A 22245-nucleotide genomic window follows, 5' to 3' on the forward strand; every position below is an offset into this window, starting at 1 on the left:
ACTACATCCAAGTTTGAAGACCCCCTGGACTACATCGTGCTTAAGAACTATTCTTTTAACAGTTGCCAATTTTAATCCATAACTTAAAACCCGTATTGAAAAGCGAGGCCTCTACCCCTAATTTAATCTGTACCGTGTCTCCAGTTAACATAGTCAGATGCATACGATATTACTAAGCACAAACAAGACCTCTTTGTGTAGACACAAATAATTGTTTTACTAAAAACCACGTAGAAGATAGCTCTCCAACTAGCCCAACAGACCTTCTTTCAGAAAATGGGTTTCATCATCCATACATTTTTGTTAACAATAACTGCATGTTAGTGACAGGGCAGCACACCCACCCACCAACTCAGACTTTCTTTCTAAGACTGAATCAGAGGTTATTTGGGAGACTGAGGGTGGAGGATATCTTTAGAACAATGACTTTATTTGTATGTCACCAGGGATATAGTGAAGGGATGTGCAGAGAGTCAAAAAAAAATCATAATGATGCATGTTTTAAACCATGCTGACTCAGGAATTTTGGTAGTTAAAGTCCACAGGTCCTAAAGTTGTCATAGTTGTTCACCCCTGCTCTATCATGTCAGGATCGTTCTACATCTAGAAGGAAAAGTGAAAAATGCTCGCGACATGCCTATTGGTTAGTACGCGTTTTATTGATAAATGCTCAGTAAAGTTGCTCGCAAAATTCCACACAGCACGGCAAACCAGGCAGAATTACCTGAGCTCTGAATACATCAAATACACCTCTGACAAAGCTGCATTTAGGGCCACCTCCACTTTTGCTTTGAGTTTCAAGAAATGCTTAAAATAAGAAAAAATAGGTTTTAAAATATTCAAGAAAGGGGGCAGTTGGATTTAATCTCTCAACAGATCTCCTGAATGTCCTACTTATCTTCCCTCTCCATCCATTTCTCTCTTGCATTATATTTTTAAGGGCTTCCCTCATTTTCCTGTTTTCCTTCAAAACCTGCCAGTCCTTAAAAATCCAAATCAGTTACAGACAGTCCTTGACTTACAACAGTTCAATTAGTGACCACTCAAAGTTACAATGGCACTGAAAAAAGTGACTTGTGACCATTTTTCACACTTAGGACCACTACAGCACCCCTGCGGTCATGGGATCAAAACTCGGACGCTTGGCAACCGACTTGTATTTATGACGGTTGCAGTGTCCTGGGGTCACGTGATCCCCTTTTGCGGCCTTCTGACAAGCAAAGTCAATGAGGAACCAGATTCACTTAATGACCGGGTTACTAAGTTAACAACTGCAATGATTCACTTAACAACTGTGCCCTATTGTAAAATAGGGCAAAATTCACTTCACAAGCGTCCCTCTTAGCAACAAAAATTTGGGGCCCCATTGTAGTCGTAAGTCCACAATGATATGTAATACCTGATATATAATCCAGTATGGTTGAAGCAGTCAAGGGGAAACAAATCGTCCAATGGCAAAAATTGTTCTCTAATTTAAAAAAAAAAAAGGAACACCACACACATTCCGGTCTTACCTCCATTATAGGATTGGAAGCTAATACTTTCTCTTCAACGTTAGCTTCACTTGCCGACCCGCTCACTGTGGCAAAGTACCTCATGGCATATTTGGCAGACACGGTTTTCCCAGCTCCCGATTCCCCGCTTACAATGATGGACTGGTTCCGTTCATCCCTGAAATAGAAGCAAAATCATTGAACAGAATAACAGAGTTGGAAGGGGCCTTGGAGGTCTCCTAGTCCGAGGGTAGGCCACCTTGGCTCTTTTGTGATTCATGGACTTCAACTCCCAGAATTCCTGAGCCAGCCATGCTGAGGGGAAAGGGAGAGGTTTCCAAGCTGAGCCACGCTGGCTCAGGAATTCTGGGAGTTGAAGTCCACAAGTCATGAAGGACCCATAGCTCCCCCATGATGGCTCAGGAATTTTGGGAATTGAAGTCCGGAAGTCATGAAGGAGCCAGAGTTCCCCCATGATGGCTCAGGAATTCTGGGAGTTGAAGTCCACGAGTTATAAAAGAGCCAAGGTTGCTTAGCCCTGTTCTAGTCCAACCCTCTGTTCAAGCAGGAGACCCTAGACCAAGGGTAGGCAATCTTGGCTCTTTTTTTACTTGTGGACTTCATCTCCCAGAATTCCTGAGCCAGCATGGCTCAGCTTGGAAACCTCTTCCTTTTCCCTCAGCATGGCTGGCTCAGGAATTCTGGGAGTTGAAGTCCACGAGTCAAAAAAGAGCCAAGGTTGCCTACCCCTGGCCTAGTCCAACCCCCTGCTCAAGCAGGAAACCCTGTAACTCATAAACCTATCATTTAGATTGTGTATGAATGCAGGGAGTCCTCAAACGATTACAATGTCTGTTGCTAAGCGAGACAGTTGCATGAATTCTGCTCCATTTTACGACCTTCCTTGCCCCAGCTGCACAGTGAATCGCGGCAGGTGTTTACTTGGTACCGCGACTGTCAAAAGAATCTGACTTCCCCACTGACTTTGTCAGAAGGCTGCAAAAGGGGGGTCACGTGATCCCCATCAAAAATGTGAACCGGTTGCCAGCATCTGAATTTTGATCATGTGACCATGGGGATGCTGCAATGGCTGTAAGCGTGAAAAGCCTTCACAGGCCATTTGTGTTCGGTCCCACTGTCACTTCGGACGGTCACTAAACAAATGCAGAGGACCACCTGCGTTGGAGTATATTTATCATGACAACAGCCCCCTTCCTTCCACAAACCTAGTTGGTGGGAAGCCGACACTCCTCATCCTACAAACCTGGCCATCTGTTTGTATGCCTCCTCGGCCACAGCAAAGATGTGGGGGTCCATGTCCCCCATATTTTGGCCACTGTAGGCATTGATGATGTCTTCGCCATAGATAGGCAGCTGCTCGTAAGGATTTATGGCAACTAAAACTATACCTAAAACAAAATAACAACAAAGACATGGTAAAGCAATGGAGATTAATTCAGGAATGATTTAGCCCATGTGGAACTGCAACCACCACAATAACGATATGTTTTCCTTTTTAGCTTTGTCAGTGTATTGGCTAAGCCAGGGGTCCCCAACCCCCAGCTCCGTGGAGCGGTACTGGGCCATGGCATGTCAGCAACAAGTCCGCACAAACCAGCAAAGCCCATCCGTGGGATTGCAGGTAGCACACAAAACCACGTACTCTCCGGTCCATGGAAAAACCTCTCTCCACGGAATCGGTCCCTGGGGCCCAAAAGGTTGGGGACCTCTGGTCTAAACAGGATAACTGACATTATATGGAATGTAACTGAGTGGTTGTCTGTAGGAGACTCGGCTTCCAGCATGAATCATGGTTGACTGAAGACATCTCCATGAACAAGCAGAGACTGTGACCGTTATGAACAATGAAGGACCGGCGGTTAGACCAGTCCTTCGAAGGAGTGAACTGGAGGTCACTCACAAGTGCTCTGAAGGACAACCCTTCACGAGACCACCATAAAATAGCCGTTTCCATGAGTTCGAGGGCCAGGAACCAAAATCTATGCTCCCAGCACAACACAGCCTTTGATAAAGATGCTTTAGGAAGGATACTAAGCCCGCCTAACTCATTTTCTAATAACATCTGGAAATGTTCAATTTAACCACTTTATGGACATTAGAGACCTTCAAAAGAGTGAATTTAATTTGATGCCTGATGAACTTTTACTTTCTTTGGATTTTTTAAAAAAAATTAAACAGGGATTTAAGAATTTTAAAAATATACAGTTGGCAAAAGTTCTGATCAGATTGGGAGACCAGAGAGATTTGGAATATTGGTTAATATTTTTGCTGTTAGAGTCAAAAAGCAGGCATGTAATTAAACTGTATACTCAAGAGAGAGGACTAAAAAGGAACTAAACCCATATTAGGAGGCTTGGTAAAGGTTACAAGTGGACACTAGAGGGAACTAAAGGACCAGGCAGAAAAGAATTAAAATGGCTAAGACCACTATTTGAAATACAAAAGACAAATAAAGAATACTTGTGAAGAACAGGATGAATCTATGGAGAAGGGAAAAGGCATATGAAAAAAAAGTTAAATTTATAGCTTCAGTTCAGTTTGTCACAGCGTTGACAGAAAGTTTATTAATAAATTTTGCTTAAATCTCTTCCTAATTCTCATGCATTTTTAAGATGTTCCCATTTTTTAAAAGAACTTCCCTTGTTGCACCAACTTATAAGAAACTGATGAAAGATCTATAAGTGTGTCACGGATGCAGAAACTGCATGCACACATTATCTCCACAACTGAAAAGTCATGTGTTCTTTGCTTAATAATCACACAGTAAAGTTTAAAAAGGGACGCGGTGGCTCAATGGGTTAGGATGCAGAGCTTGTTGATCAGATGGTCGGCAGTTTGGCGGGTCGAATCCCGAGTGCCGCGTAGCAGAGTGAGCGCCTGTTACTCATCCCAGCTTCTGCCAACCTAGCAGTTCGAAAGCATGTAAAAATGCAAGTAGAAAAATAGGAACCACTCTGGTGGGAAGGTAACAGCGCTCCGTGCGCCTGTGGTGTCTAAGTCATGCCGGCCACATGACCACGGAGACGTCCTCGGACAAGCGCTGGCTCTTTGGCTTTGAAACGGAGATGAGCACCGGCCTCTAGAGTTGGAAACGACTAGCACCCATGTGCGGGGGAACCTTTACTTTTACCTTAAAGTTTAAAAAAGCATCTAACAAGTTCAGGTAAGCTTACCACCTGTGTATATCTGAAAGTTATCATGTCTATTCTACAAACTTACTTGATACCAACCTATGCCAAGACTGGAAAAACCCAGTCATTGCAGCATTGTGGTTTTACACAACCAGCAAAAATACAGAGGTTTCATGACTTTAAAAAAATGCTCAGGCCCCTGTAGTTGTGAAAGAAATTTTATACACTTTTTTCAGAACTGCGTGGTTTTTTTTTAATTCCTGGCCTGGAATGTGCCATTTACCTACACCAGGGGTCCTCAAACTTGACCACTTTAAGACTTGTGGACTTCAACTCCCAGAATTCCCCAGTCAGCCTCTGGCTGGGGAATTCTGGGAGTTGAAGTCCACAAGTCTTAAAGTGGCCAAGTTTGAAAACCCCTTACTTACACTAATTAGGAATAACATGAAAGAGACTTCAGAGGGTCTGTGCTTACCACAATATGTATAAATGAGTTTTGAGTCTATAAACCGAACTTTGAGATTGTGGAGAACAGCAGGTTCATGAAGGTAGCTGAGTGCTGTCAGGTCATTTTCACCCACAAGTATGTCTGGATTTCGCAAGGGTGGTAGGTCCTTAGACTTAGCATCAAGTTTATATTCAATATCCTAAAAAGATAACATAAATTATACTTCGAGAATATTTTTTTAGTTTTTTCCCCAAAAGATTCATTAGCTGTGTAAATTAAAAGGAAACGTGAGACTTCCTAAAGATACGTTTTTCTATAGCAGCTTACAAACTTTTTTCTCAAGTTGACTGTTATGGTATATAGGTAGTACATAAAGTACCTTTTAAATATTATTTATTTTATTTTAAGGATACTTTTAAGGCCAACTGGAAGACTTTGGTAGCAGGTGATGCAAATTCCAAATAAACAGGGTCATATCATGAAAGTAAAGATTTCAGAATCAAAGTATAACAAACCTTGCTAAATATAATGGTAAAATCTAATAAAATCTAAATCTAAATTAACATTACCTTGCCATCCTCAAGTCGCAGATGTAGGACTTTGTCTCCTGGTTTATAATCTTTCAAAAGTTCTGCCGACTTCCACACTAGTTCTGAATCCGGTATCCAAATCCTTGCATACTAAAAGACAAAAACAATTAAAACAGTTATCTTTTTTTAAAGGGATTTATAATAGGGAGCATAATCACACTTATCAACTAGCATTTGCAGCTCTTCTTTCAAGTCATTATTACGTATTTCCGATCTTTTGCTCCCTGAATTAATACTAAATTTGGCCTCCCCATTGGCTGGACAACACTCCACCTACAAGTCAACAACAACAACAAACTTGGAAGTGACCTTGGAGGTCATCTAGTCCAACCCCCTGCTCAGGCAGGAAACCCTATACCATTTTAGGCAAATGGCTGTCCAGTCTCTTCTTAAAAACTTCCAGTGTTGGAGCATTCACCGCTTCTGGAGGCAGGTTGTTCCACTGGTTAATTGTTCTCACTGTCAGGAAGTTTCTCCCTAGTTCTAGGTTGCTTCTCTCCTTGATTAGTTTCCATCCGTTACTTCTTATCCTACCTTCAGGTGTTCTGGAGAATAGCTTGACTCCCTCTTTTTTGGGGCAGCCCCTGAGATATTGGAAGGCTGCTATCCTGTCCCCCCTCGTCCTTCTCTTCATTAAACTAGACAATTCCTGCAACCATTCTTCATGTATTTTAGCCTCCAGTCCCCTGATCATCTTTGTTGCTCTTCTCTGTACTCTTTCCAGAGTCTCAACATCTTTTTTACATCATGGTGACCAAAACTGTATGCAGTATTCCAAGTGTGGCCTTACCAAGGCATTGTAAAGTGGTATTAACTCTTCACATGATCTTGATTCTATCTTCCCAAGGACCTTAAAAGGCCCCAAGCATCAAGCCTCTTGGAGGGTCTAAGAAACCAGGTTTCTTAGACAGGCAAAGCAGGTCCTTACTTCCCAGATAAATACCTTTAAAAGATTCCATCTTTCTCTTACCAAACTCAGCGCTACATCTCCCCTCAAGCCCAGTTTGCAAAGAAATTGAACAAGAATGTGTTGCACTGCATATAGGCAACAAGCGAAGTCCACAACAAAATATATCCACCCCGTACAAAAGGCAAATTACTTAAAGGCCCAGAGAACATTAGCAAAGGCAAGTAGGATAAAACCCACAGAAGCTCTACTTTTCACTCTCTGTATTTATTAATGGATATTAAAACTCTTTGGGAGCTAAAAGACATATGTACTGAGATACATCTTTTGGAGCTAAAAGGTTTACTGAAATATGTCTTAACCTTTTTCTGGGAATTTTGAAACACAGAATGGCAGGAAGGAACTAAGAAGTTAAAACCTTTCTAAAAAGAAATTGCAGTCCCTGCTGTTACAGAGTTTTCTGCTTGCTGTGTGCCAATAAAAAGAACAAAATCTTAATTACTATAGGCTACACAGACTTTATAAATTAGCTGGCATCCAAGGCAAGTCTTATTTACCTACCCACAGGATCAATACTACATGTGATAATCGTAGGAAAATAACATGAATGTGGCAAATATGTTCTGTTTTTAACATATTTATTTTTCTTTTGTCACCAAAGATAAAACACAAAACAGGAGGGGGGAAAAACAGGGGGGGAAAAATCCAAGAAACATCTAAAATCCAAGAAACATCTAAAATGTAAGATGCCTTACATCTCTCCCTCAAAGTCCTACTCGCTTGGACCATTGCTAATAATAATTTAATTTAATTTAATATTTGCATTTGTATACCGCCCTTTCCCTGAGGACTCAGGGCGGTTTACAGGGAATTAAAAATCAAAACATACAAAAGTTAAAACCAATTAAAAAGCATTAAATTCACCCTGTACATTAAAACCCCAGTTAAAATTTTCTCCTCAGCCTGGGCCCGAGAGCTCAAAGAGCCAGGTCTTCAGGCCCCGGCGGAATGATCGGAGGTCGGGAGCAGTCCTCAACTCTACCGGCAGCTGGTTCCAGAGGGCAGGCGCTCCCACTGAGAAGGCCCTATCCCTGGGTGTCACCCGCCGGCAATCTCTCACCGGCGGAACCCTGAGCAGACCCTCCCTGTGAGAGCGCACTGGGCGAAGGGCGTTTGATGCCGGCAGCAGGTGTTCCCTCAAATAACCCGGACCCAGGCCATGTAGGGCTTTATAGGTGATAACCAGCACCTTGAATTTCACCCGGAGGGCAACCGGAAGCCAATGCAGCTCGCGGAGTAGAGGTGTTACATGGGAGTATCGGGAAACCCCCATTACAACTCGCGCGGCCGCATTCTGCACCAGTTGAAGCCTCCGAGTGGTCTTCAAGGGCAGCCCCATGTAGAGAGCGTTACAGTAGTCCAAACGGGAGGTCACAAGCGCATGAGTGACTGTGCGTAGGGCGTCTCGGTCCAGATAGGGACGCAACTGGCGCACCAGGCGAACCTGTGCAAAAGCCCCCCTGGTCACGGCTCCTATGTGATCTTCAAAATTGAGCCGTGAATCCAGGAGGACGCCCAAGTTGCGAGCCCTATCAACGGGGGGTAACACCTCACCCCCCATCGTTAAAGGTGGAATAACTTGGTTAACCCGAGACGCCGATATGCACAGCCACTCAGTCTTGGCGGGATTGAGACGAAGCCTGTTTCTCCCCATCCAGACCTGAACCGCCTCCAGGCACCGGGACATCACGGAGAGGGCATCACTGGGTTGGTTCGGGGTGGAAAGAAAAAGTTGGGTATCATCAGCGTACTGGTGATACCCCACCCCAAAACCACGAATGATCTCGCCCAGCGGCTTCATGTAGATGTTGAACAGGAGGGGCGAGAGAACCGACCCCTGAGGGACTCCACAAATGAGAGACCTCGGGGCGGATCTCTGCCCTCCTGTCAACACCGACTGCGAGCGGCCCTGGAGGTAGGAGGAGAACCACCGTAGGACGGTGCCTCCCACTCCCAACCCCCTGAGACGCCGCAGCAGGATACCATGGTCGATGGTATCGAAGGCCGCTGAGAGATCTAATAGGACCAGGACAGAGGAGCAACCCCTGTCCCTAGCCCTCCAGAGATCATTCACCAGCGCGACCAATGCCGTCTCCGTGCTGTGTCCGGGCCTGAAGCCCGATTGGTACGGGTCCAGATAATCAGTTTCCTCCAGGAACAGAGGGAGCTGATGCGCCACCACACTCTCAACAACCTTCGCCAGGAAGCGAAGGTTGGAGACTGGACGATAGTTGTTTAAAACAGCCGGGTCCAAAGCAGGCTTCTTGAGGAGGGGTCTCACCACCGCCTCCTTCAAGGCGGCAGGGAAGACACCCTCCTTCAAAGAAGCAGTTATTACTGCATGGAACCAGCCTCGTGTTCCCTCCCGAGCCGCATAAGCTAGCCAGGAGGGGCACGGATCCAACAAACAGGTGGTGGAGCTCAGTCTCCCCATGATCCTGTCCACATCATCAGGGGAAACAGGGTCGAACTCAGTCCAGATAACGTGCTCAAGACCGCCTGATTCCTCCACATCAGACTCTGCCCAGTCAGAGTCCAAGCCGGTCCGGATCCGAGCGATTTTGTCCGTCAGATGATGACTAAACTCCTCAGCTCGTCCCTGCAAGGGATCCTCCCTCACCTCCTGGTTGAGGAGGGAGCGAGTCACCCTAAACAGGGCGGCCGGGCGATTATCTGCGGACGCGATAAGGGCGGCAAAGTAGTTAGACTTCGCCGTCCTTATCGCCGCAAGATAAGACCTTATGAAGGTTCTTAACTGCAATCGGTCGGATTCGGATCGGCTGGATCTCCAACCGCTCTCTAGACCTCGTCTCCGACGCTTCATCTCCCGGAGCTCCACAGAGAACCATGGGGCCCAACGGGATCTGCGTCGGGTCAGAGGTCGCATGGGTACAACGCAGTCGAGTGCCCTGGTGGCTGCCGTTTCCCAGGCCTCCACCAGGGCATCGACTGGGCTGTGGGTAAGGGTGATAGGTATAGGCCCAAGCGCCCTCTGGAACCGATCTGGGTCCATTAGGCGCCTGGGGCGGAACCACCTGGTCGGCTCCGCCGCCCAGCGGCGGGGGATGGCATGACGGAAAACTAGCCTCAGGAGGTAATGGTCTGACCATGACAGAGGGGTGATGGACGGAGAACCCCCTCCCAGATCATCCAACCACTGTCCAGACAGAAACACCAGGTCAAGAGTGTGACCCCCCTCATGAGTTGGGTCCTCAATAACCTGGGTCAGGCCCATGGCTGTCATGGAAGCCATGAACTCCCGAGCTAACTCCGACGACCCTCCCAGTGATGGCAGGTTGAAGTCACCCAGGACTACGAGCCTGGGGAACTCCACCGCCAACCCTGAGAGGGTGTCGAGCAGCTCGGGCAGGGCTGTTGCCACACAGCTGGGCGCCAGGTATGTAAGCAACAAGCCCAACTGAACCCGAGGACCACACCTCAAGAGGAGGGTCTCACTCCCGGCCATCTGGACAATGGTGGCCTCCCGGGGACACAATGTCTCCCGAATAACCACTGCCACCCCACCACCCCTGCCCTGAGCCCGTGGCTGGTGCAGCACCCGGAAACCCGGCGGGCATAACTCGGTGAGAGGCACCCCTCCCTCCGAGCCCAGCCAAGTTTCCGTGATGCACGCTAGATCCGCACATTCCTCCTCAATCCGATCACGGATGAGGGGAGCTTTATTAACTACGGATCTAGCGTTAAAATAGACCAGCCTGAGCTCAGGGGCCTGATCACCCTCATCCCCGGGTAAGAGGGTGCTAACCGGAGGGTCGGAGCGCGCCACCGCTCGAAGATAGCGGGGGCGCGATCCCAGATGTTGATATGACCCTCCTCGCAAACACCTGCTGCCATACCCTATCGCCGTGGGGATTCGATACCCCACCCCCACATTCCCAGCGCCAGCAGCCACCTCCCCCAACCCCGTCCCACCAGGACCTCTAACAGGACCAGACTGAGTGCCGGTTACAAGTTCCCTCCCCATCCCCCCCTCCCTCCCCCTCCCTAACCTCCTAAAATAACCGGCTAAAAATCTGATCAGGGGCCTCTTAGCGCGTCTTAACTCGAGGCCCCTATCCAAGCCCAACCACCTCTCGGAGTCCCAAGGCTTGGGCCCGTCATTAAGGGGAGTATGAAAACAGGCGACAGGTCGCGCCCATGAGGCAACTAATATTAGTTGCCAATCCCATTCTCACCAATAATCTAAGGCAGGGGTCCTCAAATTTAGCAACCTCAAGACGTGTGGACTTCAACTCCCAGAATTCCCCAGGCCAGCAATGCTGGCCTGGGGAATTCTGGGAGCTGAAGTCCACACATCTTGAAGTTGCCAAGGTTGAGAAGCATTGCTCTAATGCCAGAACACTGGCATCTTGTGCATCTGCTGGGAAAACCACCACATCAACCAGTTGCAACAACAAGGACCAAGGGAACACATCTCCATAGTAACTAGACAGCCAAAACCCTCTGCGCCTACTTAAAAGGAATATTTAAAGGAATAAGATCTACCGTCAACAGATGCCTATGGCGTTTACATGTGCGATTTTGATCACCCGTGTTTCTGTGTTCATATTTCAACCACGGCCAAAGAATCCTCTTAATAATTAAGCCGCAGAAGTTGGCTGTGTTGTGATTATTTTCTCTTATTTAACCTGAATTTCAACCAATTCCATCTGAGAGAATCAAACGTATGTTTATATCGGGCAAGCTGTGTATAGTGCATTCGGCTTGCTTGGGTATCAATGTCCTTGGAAAGAATTTGCAAAGTTTTTGCTTCAGAACCTAAGCCGAAGAAATAGCTATAGAAATATTTTTAATATTGTTGTTGAATTTTTATCCTGTCAGTTTTATATACACATAACTCAAATGACCAAATAGCCACTGAATAGCACCGATTTCCCCCCCCCCACCAGACTTTAATTGTGGTCTGCAATAGAGAAGAAAACAATATATATTTTCCTGAAAAAGCTCCTCAAAGAATTGGGTTTTTCTTTAAAAAGTAAAAAAAGGAATGTTTTAAGGTAATAACATCCACTAGAACTTCAAGCAGTCACTTCAAGAAACTGCAATTTCTTAACTGGCAGAAGTATCATACAGGCTTGAAAAAGCTCCTAAGTTATCTCATGGAAAGAGAATTTGGTATGAATAACGGGATTTTTTCCCCCAAAATAATTAAATTGCATCCACAGTAGTATTCTTCACGAAACCTCCATATGTGGAGATTACAAACCCTTGGAACAACCAAACCTTTGATGTTTTTCAACTGTAATCACATTACATTTTGATAAAAAGAGCTCTTGACAGAATCCTGTTCCACAGAAAGAGTAAGAGTGTTAAAAACAAATTTTCTTGCGTTTCGTGATCTAATCTAAGATCATATGAGCAAATCATCAGACCAAACAATCAACCAAAACATTCACATCATAAGACTCACTTGAGGCATGGATCTCTCAAAGGCACCGGTGGTGAGTAAAAATAGGTATTTTTAAACTCAAAAAGAGGGTTCAATATGCTTCTCAAGTCTTTTTTTTTAAAAAAAAACACACCGGAAGAGTGTAAGTGCATCTCTATTTTTTTTTTAAAAAAAAATCATTTTGGATTTAAAAGAACAAGAGCAACAAATGCAACTGAATAATATTTACCATTTGTACTCAATAATATAGGTACATTGTTAACATATAAAAAAAACCAGGACATATCAAGAAACGTTGTTGTTAGAAAAGCAGATTATGTATTGTTGGCTACTCAATTTCAAGTACAAACTATTCAAGTCAAAAACAGCATTATCACAACATTTCATACCAAATTAAGCACGAATGAATACTTTGCTAACGCTTTTCCTGGGTTTCAGCCAATCTCTCCTTTTTCTACTAGCAATACATTTTTGGATCGAACCCACTGGATCCAGCGTCTATCAGCAGTAATGGTGATTTCAGCTTGGCTTCTTGTCTCCTTGTCCAAATTATATTGTTTTTACACATTCCAAACATAAATTCCACAACAGTATCAACCTTGGCATCATTTTACACAATGTGTAAATAGTAGTAACATGCTTACAGCTATCAAACCCCTTCCCCCATTTTCTTGACTTAATAAATAGGCTTCCAAAGGCAGAATCCACCTCCCTGAATGTTTTTTGGGAAGTCAGCTCCCCCCCCCCCGCAAAGAGAAGGAAATATTAAAAAGGGTAGAATATTATATTTCCTCAAAGGATCTTAAAAAGGCAAATAAGCATGCCCAGTTTTTCTTAAAAGCCCGACTTCTCCCTCTCCCATGCAGAAACCAGCTCTGTAGAAATGCAGATATCATAATCCTTTCAGAAAGACTGGCACCTGGAAGCTTAGCGCTGATGGGATTAGAAAGACAAAGATCCCTAGAATCAACAATCTCTCACACCAAAAAATCCAACAGAGGACATAGCCATCAGCCATCAGCCCCAGGGAAGCAGGATATGACCTTTGGGACATAATAGGATTAACCCACCATCATCAGAATACCAGAAAGGCACACTCAAGACTCAGGTCAAAGTTCATGCCACAGAAACAACTCCAAACAAAAGCCCAAGAAGGTATAAAAACCCACTATTCCCTACTACAAGTGGTCAGCTTTCCCTTTCTGCCTGGCTCTCCTCTTCAATAAACTACAACCTTCTTTCGAAAGCAGTCTCCATTTTGTTTATTCCCAGCTTGGACTGGACTCTGATGAAGATTTTTCTTTCAACAGTTTAATAGAAATTAGGTCATTTGGAGGCAAAGAACACTACAGGAAGTAAAGAAGACAAATTTTGCTCTGGCAGCGACAAAATGTCAACAGAGCCAGTGTGGGATAGAGGTTAAGGCAGTGTTTCTCAACCTTAGCCACTTTCAGATATGTGGACTTCAACTCCCAGAATGCCCTACCCACCCCTGCTGGCCTGGCATAATTATGGCAAAGTGCTATCTCAAAAACGTATTTCTGGCTGAAACAAGAGTTGCTATCCATCAGTGATGGCACACCCTTGTTCAGATTGCAAGAACAGGAAGACAGAAGATTAGCACATCTGTACCAAATTTAGTTGAGAAAAGGAGGAAGAAAAAGCTAAGCAATGCAACAGGGGGGAAGGTTTTAACCCCTCTGTTCACATTATTGAGCGCACTGTATTACTTCAAACTGCAATTTAAAAAAAGTCTTCCTCCACTGAAACAAATACAGACAGAAAACCATGTTAGATTTCTACACGACTAAACTTTGGTTTCGGGTTTTTTTTAAAAAAAAACAAAAACCAACACGTTATTTTGCTGCTTTGCCACCTTAACAGGAAGAAGACTGTATGCAGAGTTATATCTAGAAGATTGGCAATAGAAAAAGCAAAAAATGAAGCCCCACAAGGAAGTCACATTACAATTTAAGCTGCAACCCTTTTAAAAATGAGAGCACCCATTGCTGATATTAATTTATTCTGGAAGCATTCCGGACTGCCTTATTTTCAATGAAAAAAAAAAACAAGGTGTATGGTATAAAAAATGATAAGGTATTAGAAGAAACATTTTTTACCCTCAGGTCAACATTAGAAACTGAACCAATAAACAGAACTATTACATTATCATCACATTTTCTTAGATAATTTAGGAAGAAACTTTTGTCAGATAAAAACTTGCTTTGTTGTCCAACGAGAAACCTGTCCAGTTTGAAGAAGCAATGTTTTCTCTTCAACCGTTAGGCAGCAGAAACCTCAACAAACACCCAGACAGAACTCTACAATATCATAAGACTGGTGGGTGTCTCTGTAAATAAGTCCCACTACACTGAGCAGTAATTACTTTGCAATAAAATGTAATATAGTTTTTCCCTAACTGGTGCTGCCCACTATCTTTAAATACTGCAATTCCCATAACATTCCATAAAATTAGAGCAAACACACTGCAGGGTAGCAATCTGAGCCAAATACAGCATTCTGAATTAATAGTGAAAAAACAGCATCCTCTTTCATTAATATGAAGTTAAATATGTAGCATCGTTTTTTGGAAAGAATCAAAGTATTTTAAACTTGCATGCAGTATTAGTCTGCCAGTCTGAACTGGGAGATGTCGTTTCAGAATTATTCCAAAATTGTCAGTTTCCATAGGTAGAACAAACAAAAAAATACAGTTCACCTTTAGAACACTCAAGACCCACATCGACGATGAATACAAGTCATAGTTTGATCACTAAATTTACACACCAAAATATACTATTCTCTTCCATTAAACCTGCACTCTATACTGTCCCCATAACATGGATAAATATTCATCCCCTTCGGATGCAATCCACCACAACTGAATCAACCAACGTCTACTGCAACTTTAAACAGTGCTGCAATCTGGGCAAAGAGGTTATGATCTCTGAATAAAGAGATCTTGAAGTAAATCCCACCTGTAAGAACAAGAAGGTAACTTACTTGGATGTACATATGACTCAAGCTATCCACTGTTTTCCAGTATTCGTGGTGATGCAAACTTCTGCTAATCTGGGCAGCAATCATGGTCACCTTAGTAAACCAGACATAGGACCTACTCCCTGCTGGCTGCTAGTAAGCCATGCATGAAGTTTGAGCTGATTCTATCAGTGATACTATCCGCTCTCAAAGCTACGTAAGGATCAACTGAATGACAACTATGTCAGATTGCTGGATTCTTTCCTTGCCCAAAAGTTCCCCAGCACAAAAAGCAAGAGTTTCCTCTCTGTGCCTCTCAGAAGAATGGAGAAATCCCACTGTCTTGTGAGAGTCATCAAATGCTAGCATTCAAAAAAACATTGCTCCTAGCGATAATTTGTTTTCACCATTCAAATTAAGTTGGCGGCACTGGGCCTTTTGTTCTTCCTCCTCTAGAAACAGGGAGATTAATAGCCAAAGTATTAATATTCAATAACCTGCCTTAATCTTGGCTTCTTGCTCACACCCATTACATGCTGCCGCCACCACCCAATTCTGCTCTCTGTATAATTAATTCTGCTGTATTGCAAGCCATTTCATTTAGTGGCCTTCCCCTCCACACTGTTAAGGGGACAGGAACCTGGAAATGCTTTATGCTCTTTTGGCCATAGCCATCTCAGTCCGGAATAGCTTGCTTCTTCTCAGGGTTAACTTTCTGCTAAAATGGTGTTTTTCCAAACAAACTTTGTAATAGAGAGGGCTATTTAATAAGCTAGCATTGCAGGCTCCGCCAATAAGTTGGGGACTGTATCACACGGCGGGGCACTTGAATCAAGCTACAGCTAGAATGAATGGACCTCATACATTGTATCAAGCCTTGTGTAGTGTGCTTAAGGGCTTTATTGAGCCCTGGTGGTGCAGTGGTTATAATGCGGTATTGCAGGCTAACTCACTGCTCGCTGACAGCAGTTCGATCCTGACTGGCTAAAGGGTGACTCAGCCTTCCATCCTTCCGAAGTCAGTAAAATGAGAACCCAAATTGTTGGGGGCAAGAGGCTCACTCTGGAAATCGCTTAGAGGGTGCTGTAAAGCACAGTGGAGCGGTATATACATTTAGGTGGTATTGCTATGGGGGGGGGGGATTTTGATTTTTACCAAGAACAAAATATATGTCTGTGATACCTGCATTATTAGCAATTCTAGGCATAGATCTGCACAATCTTTGGCATCAGGGCCTATGCTAACAAGAGCCTTTCATTTCTCCTTTGTTATTTACTATCACTCCTGCACTGTCTTCAAAATACAACAATACCCTATCTTCCCCCCCCCTCCTTTGACAAGGCTGGTTGCACCTTCTTTCTTAGCTTTGCTCGCCTTTCTTGACAGTAGCCATTACCATGTCCCTCACACCAACAGCTGGTAGCTACTCAGCTCCCCCCTCCCCCCCCCGCTTAATTCCTTTCACTGAGATTATGTACAGATTCTTGGCTTCTGCATTATCTGCAGTTGGTAATAGCTTCCACAGGAGGACCAAGTAAAATACCAAATTTTGCACCAGATCAACCACCGTGTCCTTTCTTAGAGAATTTAATTTTAATTTAATTTTAATTTTATTAGATTTATATACCGCCCTTTCCCGAAGGACTCAGGGCGGTTTACAGGGCATTTTAAAATCACACCAATACAAAATACAAAAGTTAAAAGACAATTAAAAAGATTAAATTATCCCTGAAAATAAAACCCCAGTTAAAATTCTCAGCCTGGGCCAGAGAGCTCAAAGAGCCAAGTCTTCAGGTCCCGGCGGAATGAACGCAGGTCAGGGGCAGTCCTGAGCTCCACGGGCAGCTGGTTCCAGAGGGCAGGCGCACCCACAGAGAAGGCCCTCCCCCTGGGTGTTATCCGCCGGCAATCTTTTACTTGGCTAAATGAAATTATCTCACTTAATGACCTAATCTCACCTCCCTCGTATCTTGTCTCATTTTATTGCATTTTACTGTGGTTAATGCTCATGTTTGATGTGGTCAATTGACTAATCCAGGGGTGGGGAACCTTGGCTCTTTTATGACTTGTGGACTCCAACTCCCAGAATTCCTGAGGCAGGATGGCTGGCTCAGGCATTCTGGGAGTTGAAGTCCACAAGTCATAAAAGAGCCAAGGTTCCCCACCCCTGGACTAATCAATAAAGTTTATCATATTGTATCATTATAGCTTAGTGTTATGGGAATCTAGCAAAATGGGGGTTAGTCAATACATCATGGTAGAACCATGGGTTGTGGCAATCATGGATTAAGGCCAACAGTAAAACAAGCCCAAATATTACTATGATAATTATACACTGCCCACAGACCCTCTGCGGGATGGACAGTCTCTACATTTTATAAATAAATATATCTTTCAGATATATCTTTCAGAGCTTGCTACAGACCTAATTGCTATTATCCACCAACAGCTTGATGGCATCAGAGTACATGTTTCTACAGGTAATTCTTTTCGATGTATATCAGTAACAATGGTGGTAATAACAGACATGCAACCTATGCTTGGCTTCAGCATCCTATACTTTTGTAAGACTCTTATCTTTATATGGGAACATAACAAAAATTTCGAATTTCCCTTTTCCTTTAAAGCACTCTATCAAATCATCTTGCAAAGTACTGATTCATAGGAGGGACTGCATCAACAAGGAAAAGGGAGGGTTAGTGGTTTGGATATTTGAGCCTATTCAACAGTTAAAGATTAATCACCTGCCACACCCAAAAGTAAATTAATTTGCTTGAAGTGATAAAGAGGTTTTTAAAAATAAATGCTAATGTGTATTGTTAAAGAAATGCTCAAGACACATGCTACAAGGCTGGATTTTATTTTATTTTTTAAAAAAGGCTCTTTAAACTGTTAAAAGAGAACCTTCACATGGATATAATCTATGCACAGAAAGCAGATGTACTGTCCACATCATGCTAAAAAAAATATTGGCCCACTTCCTGGCAGTCATGCAGCAGACGAGAAATTCTAGCTGTCAATTTCAAAGAACATCAGCTGATCAAAATACATCCTAGACGGAGCTGTGGATTGTGTGATTCTCTACAGAAAATACGTTAACATGGAAGATGTTCACACGAGCAAGACATTATTGCTATCACTTGATGAGGCTCAAATCGTAATGTTTAGGGGTTCGCTCTGATTAACATATTTCAAAATGAGGCCTTGATCTGTGGAAGCGTACCTCTTGAAAGGGTGCTTGCAAATATTCACAGCCATGAGGATACTTGTTCCAAAGAATTTCAGTGAAAGGGGAGGCAATACATCCAGACTGATTTCTTGAAGTTGCAGGTTTTGGTCTGCCCAGCATATATGAATAAACATTTCCTATGAAATGCCCTGTAAAGCAAGATTATTTCTTCATATATAAAATGCTGCCTCTCATCAGTCAGCTCTGCCCATGCTCATCATACTTTCCTTGGAATAAACTGCACAGTGAGACAAATCGTTATCAACCAAAATGACAGGGCTGGTCTGCATGGCTTTCTTTAGAAAGGAATGGAAGGAAAGAGGGGTGTTTTTTCTTTAGAAAGAAATTCAACTTGTCAATCTACCAACACACTGATTTACATTTGTTAAACTGGGTTCACACACCATTTCTCTAACTGCTTGTTTCTATTCTACCTGTTGCTGCCATTTTATATAGCTAGCTCCTCAGACCATGATGCTCAGCCATTAAAATGTGGCTCTGCACCCAGGTCTGGGGTTACAATGGACAATGAGCCTTTGTTAGGTTGTGTTTTTTGGTTGGTTGATTTGGGGTATAAATTTAGTTGTTTTAGCCTTCCAGATGTACACGTTTTGTATTTGGTCTTTTCTGGATACAGCCACCCAAAGTCCTTTGCGTGGTCTCAAAATGTCATCATCATCATCATCATCATCACCACTGCCAGTGCAATACCCTGGAAACAGATGAATAGAGGAGAAAGGAGAACTAGACAAAAATGTCTTTGTCTACAAATGTCCTGCTTTCATCTGAGCCATAAATATTTTGCTTATTTCAGACATTTTCTGTCTCCCAAACCTGATCTTAGATCTTAAGCAGATATATAACTTCCCTTGAAATAAATAGGCCACCCTGGTCAGCTGAGCTATAACATCTGGTCAAAGAAACGCCTAAAGCTCAGAACACAATTTATCCATTGCCCCACTATAGCTATGCTCTAAATTCCAGGCCATCAGGAATACTACATTCATTAAGGTTTCCATGCAAATGTCCTTAGGCCAGGGCCAGTAAGATTTGGATGCTTCCAGGCTATGGAAATATAGATCCCGTCTCATTCACTGAATTTTAAAGAGGGGGAAGAAAAGTCCAGGAAACATTTTCTACAACAGTATTTCGACTGTTTCTTTCATCTGCGCACCAATAGAATAGGATAGGATAGGATAGGATAGGATAGGATAGGATAGGATAGGATAGGATAGGATAGGATAGGATAGGATAGGATAGGATAGAATAGAATAGAATAGAACAGATTGTAGAATAGAGTAGAGTAGAGTAGAGTAGAGTAGAGTAGAGTAGAGTAGAGTAGAGTAGAATAGAATAGAATAGAATAGAATAGAATAGAATAGAATAGAATAGAATAGAATGGAATGGAATGGAATGGAATGGAATGGAATGGAATGGAATGGAATAGAATAGAACAGATTGTAGAATAGAATAGGAATAGAATAGAATAGAATAGAATAGAATAGAATAGAATAGAATAGAATAGAATAGAATAGAATAGAATAGAATAGAATAGAATAGAACAGATTGTAGAATAGAATAGGAATAGAATAGAATAGAATAGAATAGAATAGAATAGAATAGAATAGAATAGAATAGAATAGAATAGAATAGAATAGAATAGAATAGAATAGAACAGATTGTAGAATAGAATAGGAATAGAATAGAATAGAATAGAATAGAATAGAATAGAATAGAATAGAATAGAATAGAATAGAATAGAATAATAGAACAGAATAGAATAGAATAGAATAGAATAGAATAGAACAGATTGTAGAATAGAATTAGAATAGAATAGAATAGAATAGAATAGAATAGAATAGAATAGAATAGAATAGAATAGAATAGGGGAATGGGAATAGAATAGAATAGAATAGAATAGAATAGAATAGAATAGAATAGAATAGAATAGAATAGAATAGAATAGAATAGAATAGGGGAATAGAATAGAATAGAATAGAATAGGGGAATAGAATAGAATAGAATAGAATAGAATAGAATAGAATAGAATAGAATAGAATAGAATAGAATAGAATAGAATAGAATAGAATAGAATAGAACAGATTGTAGAATAGAATAGGAATAGAATAGAATAGAATAGAATAGAATAGAATAGAATAGAATAGAATAGAATAGAATAGAATAGAACAGATTGTAGAATAGAATAGGAATAGAATAGAATAGATTGTAGAATAGAATAGGAATAGAATAGAATAGAACAGATTGTAGAATAGAATAGGAATAGAATAGAATAGAATAGAATAGAATAGAATAGAATAGAATAGAATAGAATAGAATAGAATAGAATAGAATAGAATAGAATAGGAATAGAATAGAATAGGAATAGAATAGAACAGATTGTAGAATAGAATAGAATAGAATAGAATAGAATAGAATAGAATAATAGAATAGAATAGAATAGAATAGAATAGAACAGATTGTAGAATAGAATAGGAATAGAATAGAATAGAATAGAATAGAATAGAATAGAATAGAATAGAATAGAATAGAATAGAATAGAATAGAATAGAATAGAATAGAGGAATGGGAATAGAATAGAATAGAATAGAATAGAATAGAATAGAATAGAATAGAATAGAATAGAATAGAATAGAATAGGGGAGGGGAGGGGAGGGGAGGGACGCGGTGGCTCAGTGGGTTAGGACGCTGAGCTTGTCAATCAGAAGATCGGCAGTTTGGCAGTTCGAATCCCGAGTTCCGTGTAGCAGAGTGAGCGCCTGTTACTCGTCCCAGCTTCTGCCAACCTAGCAGTTCGAAAGCACGTAAAAATGCAAGTAGAAAAATAGGGACCACTCTGGTGGGAAGGTAACAGCGTTCCGTGCGCCTTTGGCGTCTAGTCATGCTGGCCACATGATCACGGAGACGTCCTCGGACAAGCGCTGGCTCTTTGGCTTTGAAACGGAGATGAGCACCGGCCCCTAGAGTTGGAAACGACTAGCATGCATGTGCGGGGGAACCTTTACCTTTACCTTTCAGAATAGGGAATGGGAATGGGAATGGGAATGGGAATAGAATAGAACAGAATAGAACAGAATAGAATAGAACAGAACAGAACAGAACAGAACAGAACAGAACAGAACAGAATAGAATAGAATAGAATAGAATAGAAGTAACTCACAACGAAATTAAGTGCTGTCCACAGTGCACACTACACACAAGTAAAGACCACAAATAAGAACATACATTATATGCATACATCCTTCACATCCTTCCGCATCTGCCTCCATGAGTAAATCCATTAAGGAAAAAAAAAAGATGTAAACTTCTCTTAACGGTAAATTCACAGCCAGGCAGCTGAAAATATTCTTTGAAATAGAATATATGGTTGAATATACTTCCCAACACAATCTATCAAATCCACATGGGTTATCACAGAAGGCATCTACGTCGCATCCCCATCTACTTGGGTGCAAATCTCACTGAACAGACTTACTTCTGACTAGAGATTGATCCGAGTGCTAAGTGGCTTGCCATATTTTCAAAATAAAACCACCCTATTCCACTTTCCACAGATCAGCACCATCTGTCACAAAGCCAGTGTCACAAGTAGAGAGGTTTTGTTGCCTTGCTACAGTATTTAGGGGATTTTCACTTGATGTGGTTCCTGTTTTTTATGTTGAACTGCATTAGTTCCAATTTATGTAGTCAAAGAATAAAAGCCTGGCTGACTAATGAATGGAGTCAATTCAAGCTAAAAGACTGCAATGTCACCCCAAATGGAGTGACTGGGAAATTTATTAGGTTGCACAACCTTCAGGACTTTTGAATTGGGTTAAACTCACATATATTTTTTTCAAAATGAGCCAGTTTAGGGTAGTAGTTTAAGCCATTAGAAAAGAAACTGGGGAAAATGTGAGTTATAATCCTGTCGTAGGCGCTAAACTTTCTGGATGCCTTTGGGCCAGTCGCTCCCTCTC

The 22245-nt window shown here is 42.4% G+C and overlaps 1 protein-coding gene across 1 annotated transcript in view; it reads right to left on the bottom strand.

Moving 5' to 3' along the window:
• Positions 1 to 22245, bottom strand: part of MYO5A (myosin VA) — a 67367-nt gene that overhangs the window by 42455 nt on the left and 2667 nt on the right. Inside the window, exons 2-5 of the mRNA XM_081337383.1 lie at positions 5663 to 5773; positions 5121 to 5292; positions 2758 to 2902; positions 1515 to 1671 (exon numbers count right to left, since the gene is read on the bottom strand). Of these exons, the coding sequence (XP_081193509.1) occupies positions 1515 to 1671; positions 2758 to 2902; positions 5121 to 5292; positions 5663 to 5773 (585 nt within the window). The remainder of the gene's footprint in view (positions 1 to 1514; positions 1672 to 2757; positions 2903 to 5120; positions 5293 to 5662; positions 5774 to 22245) is intronic.

The sequence above is a fragment of the Vipera berus genome, assembly GCF_964194415.1.
Source record: "Vipera berus genome assembly, chromosome: 12".
Classification (NCBI taxonomy): domain Eukaryota; kingdom Metazoa; phylum Chordata; class Lepidosauria; order Squamata; family Viperidae; genus Vipera; species Vipera berus.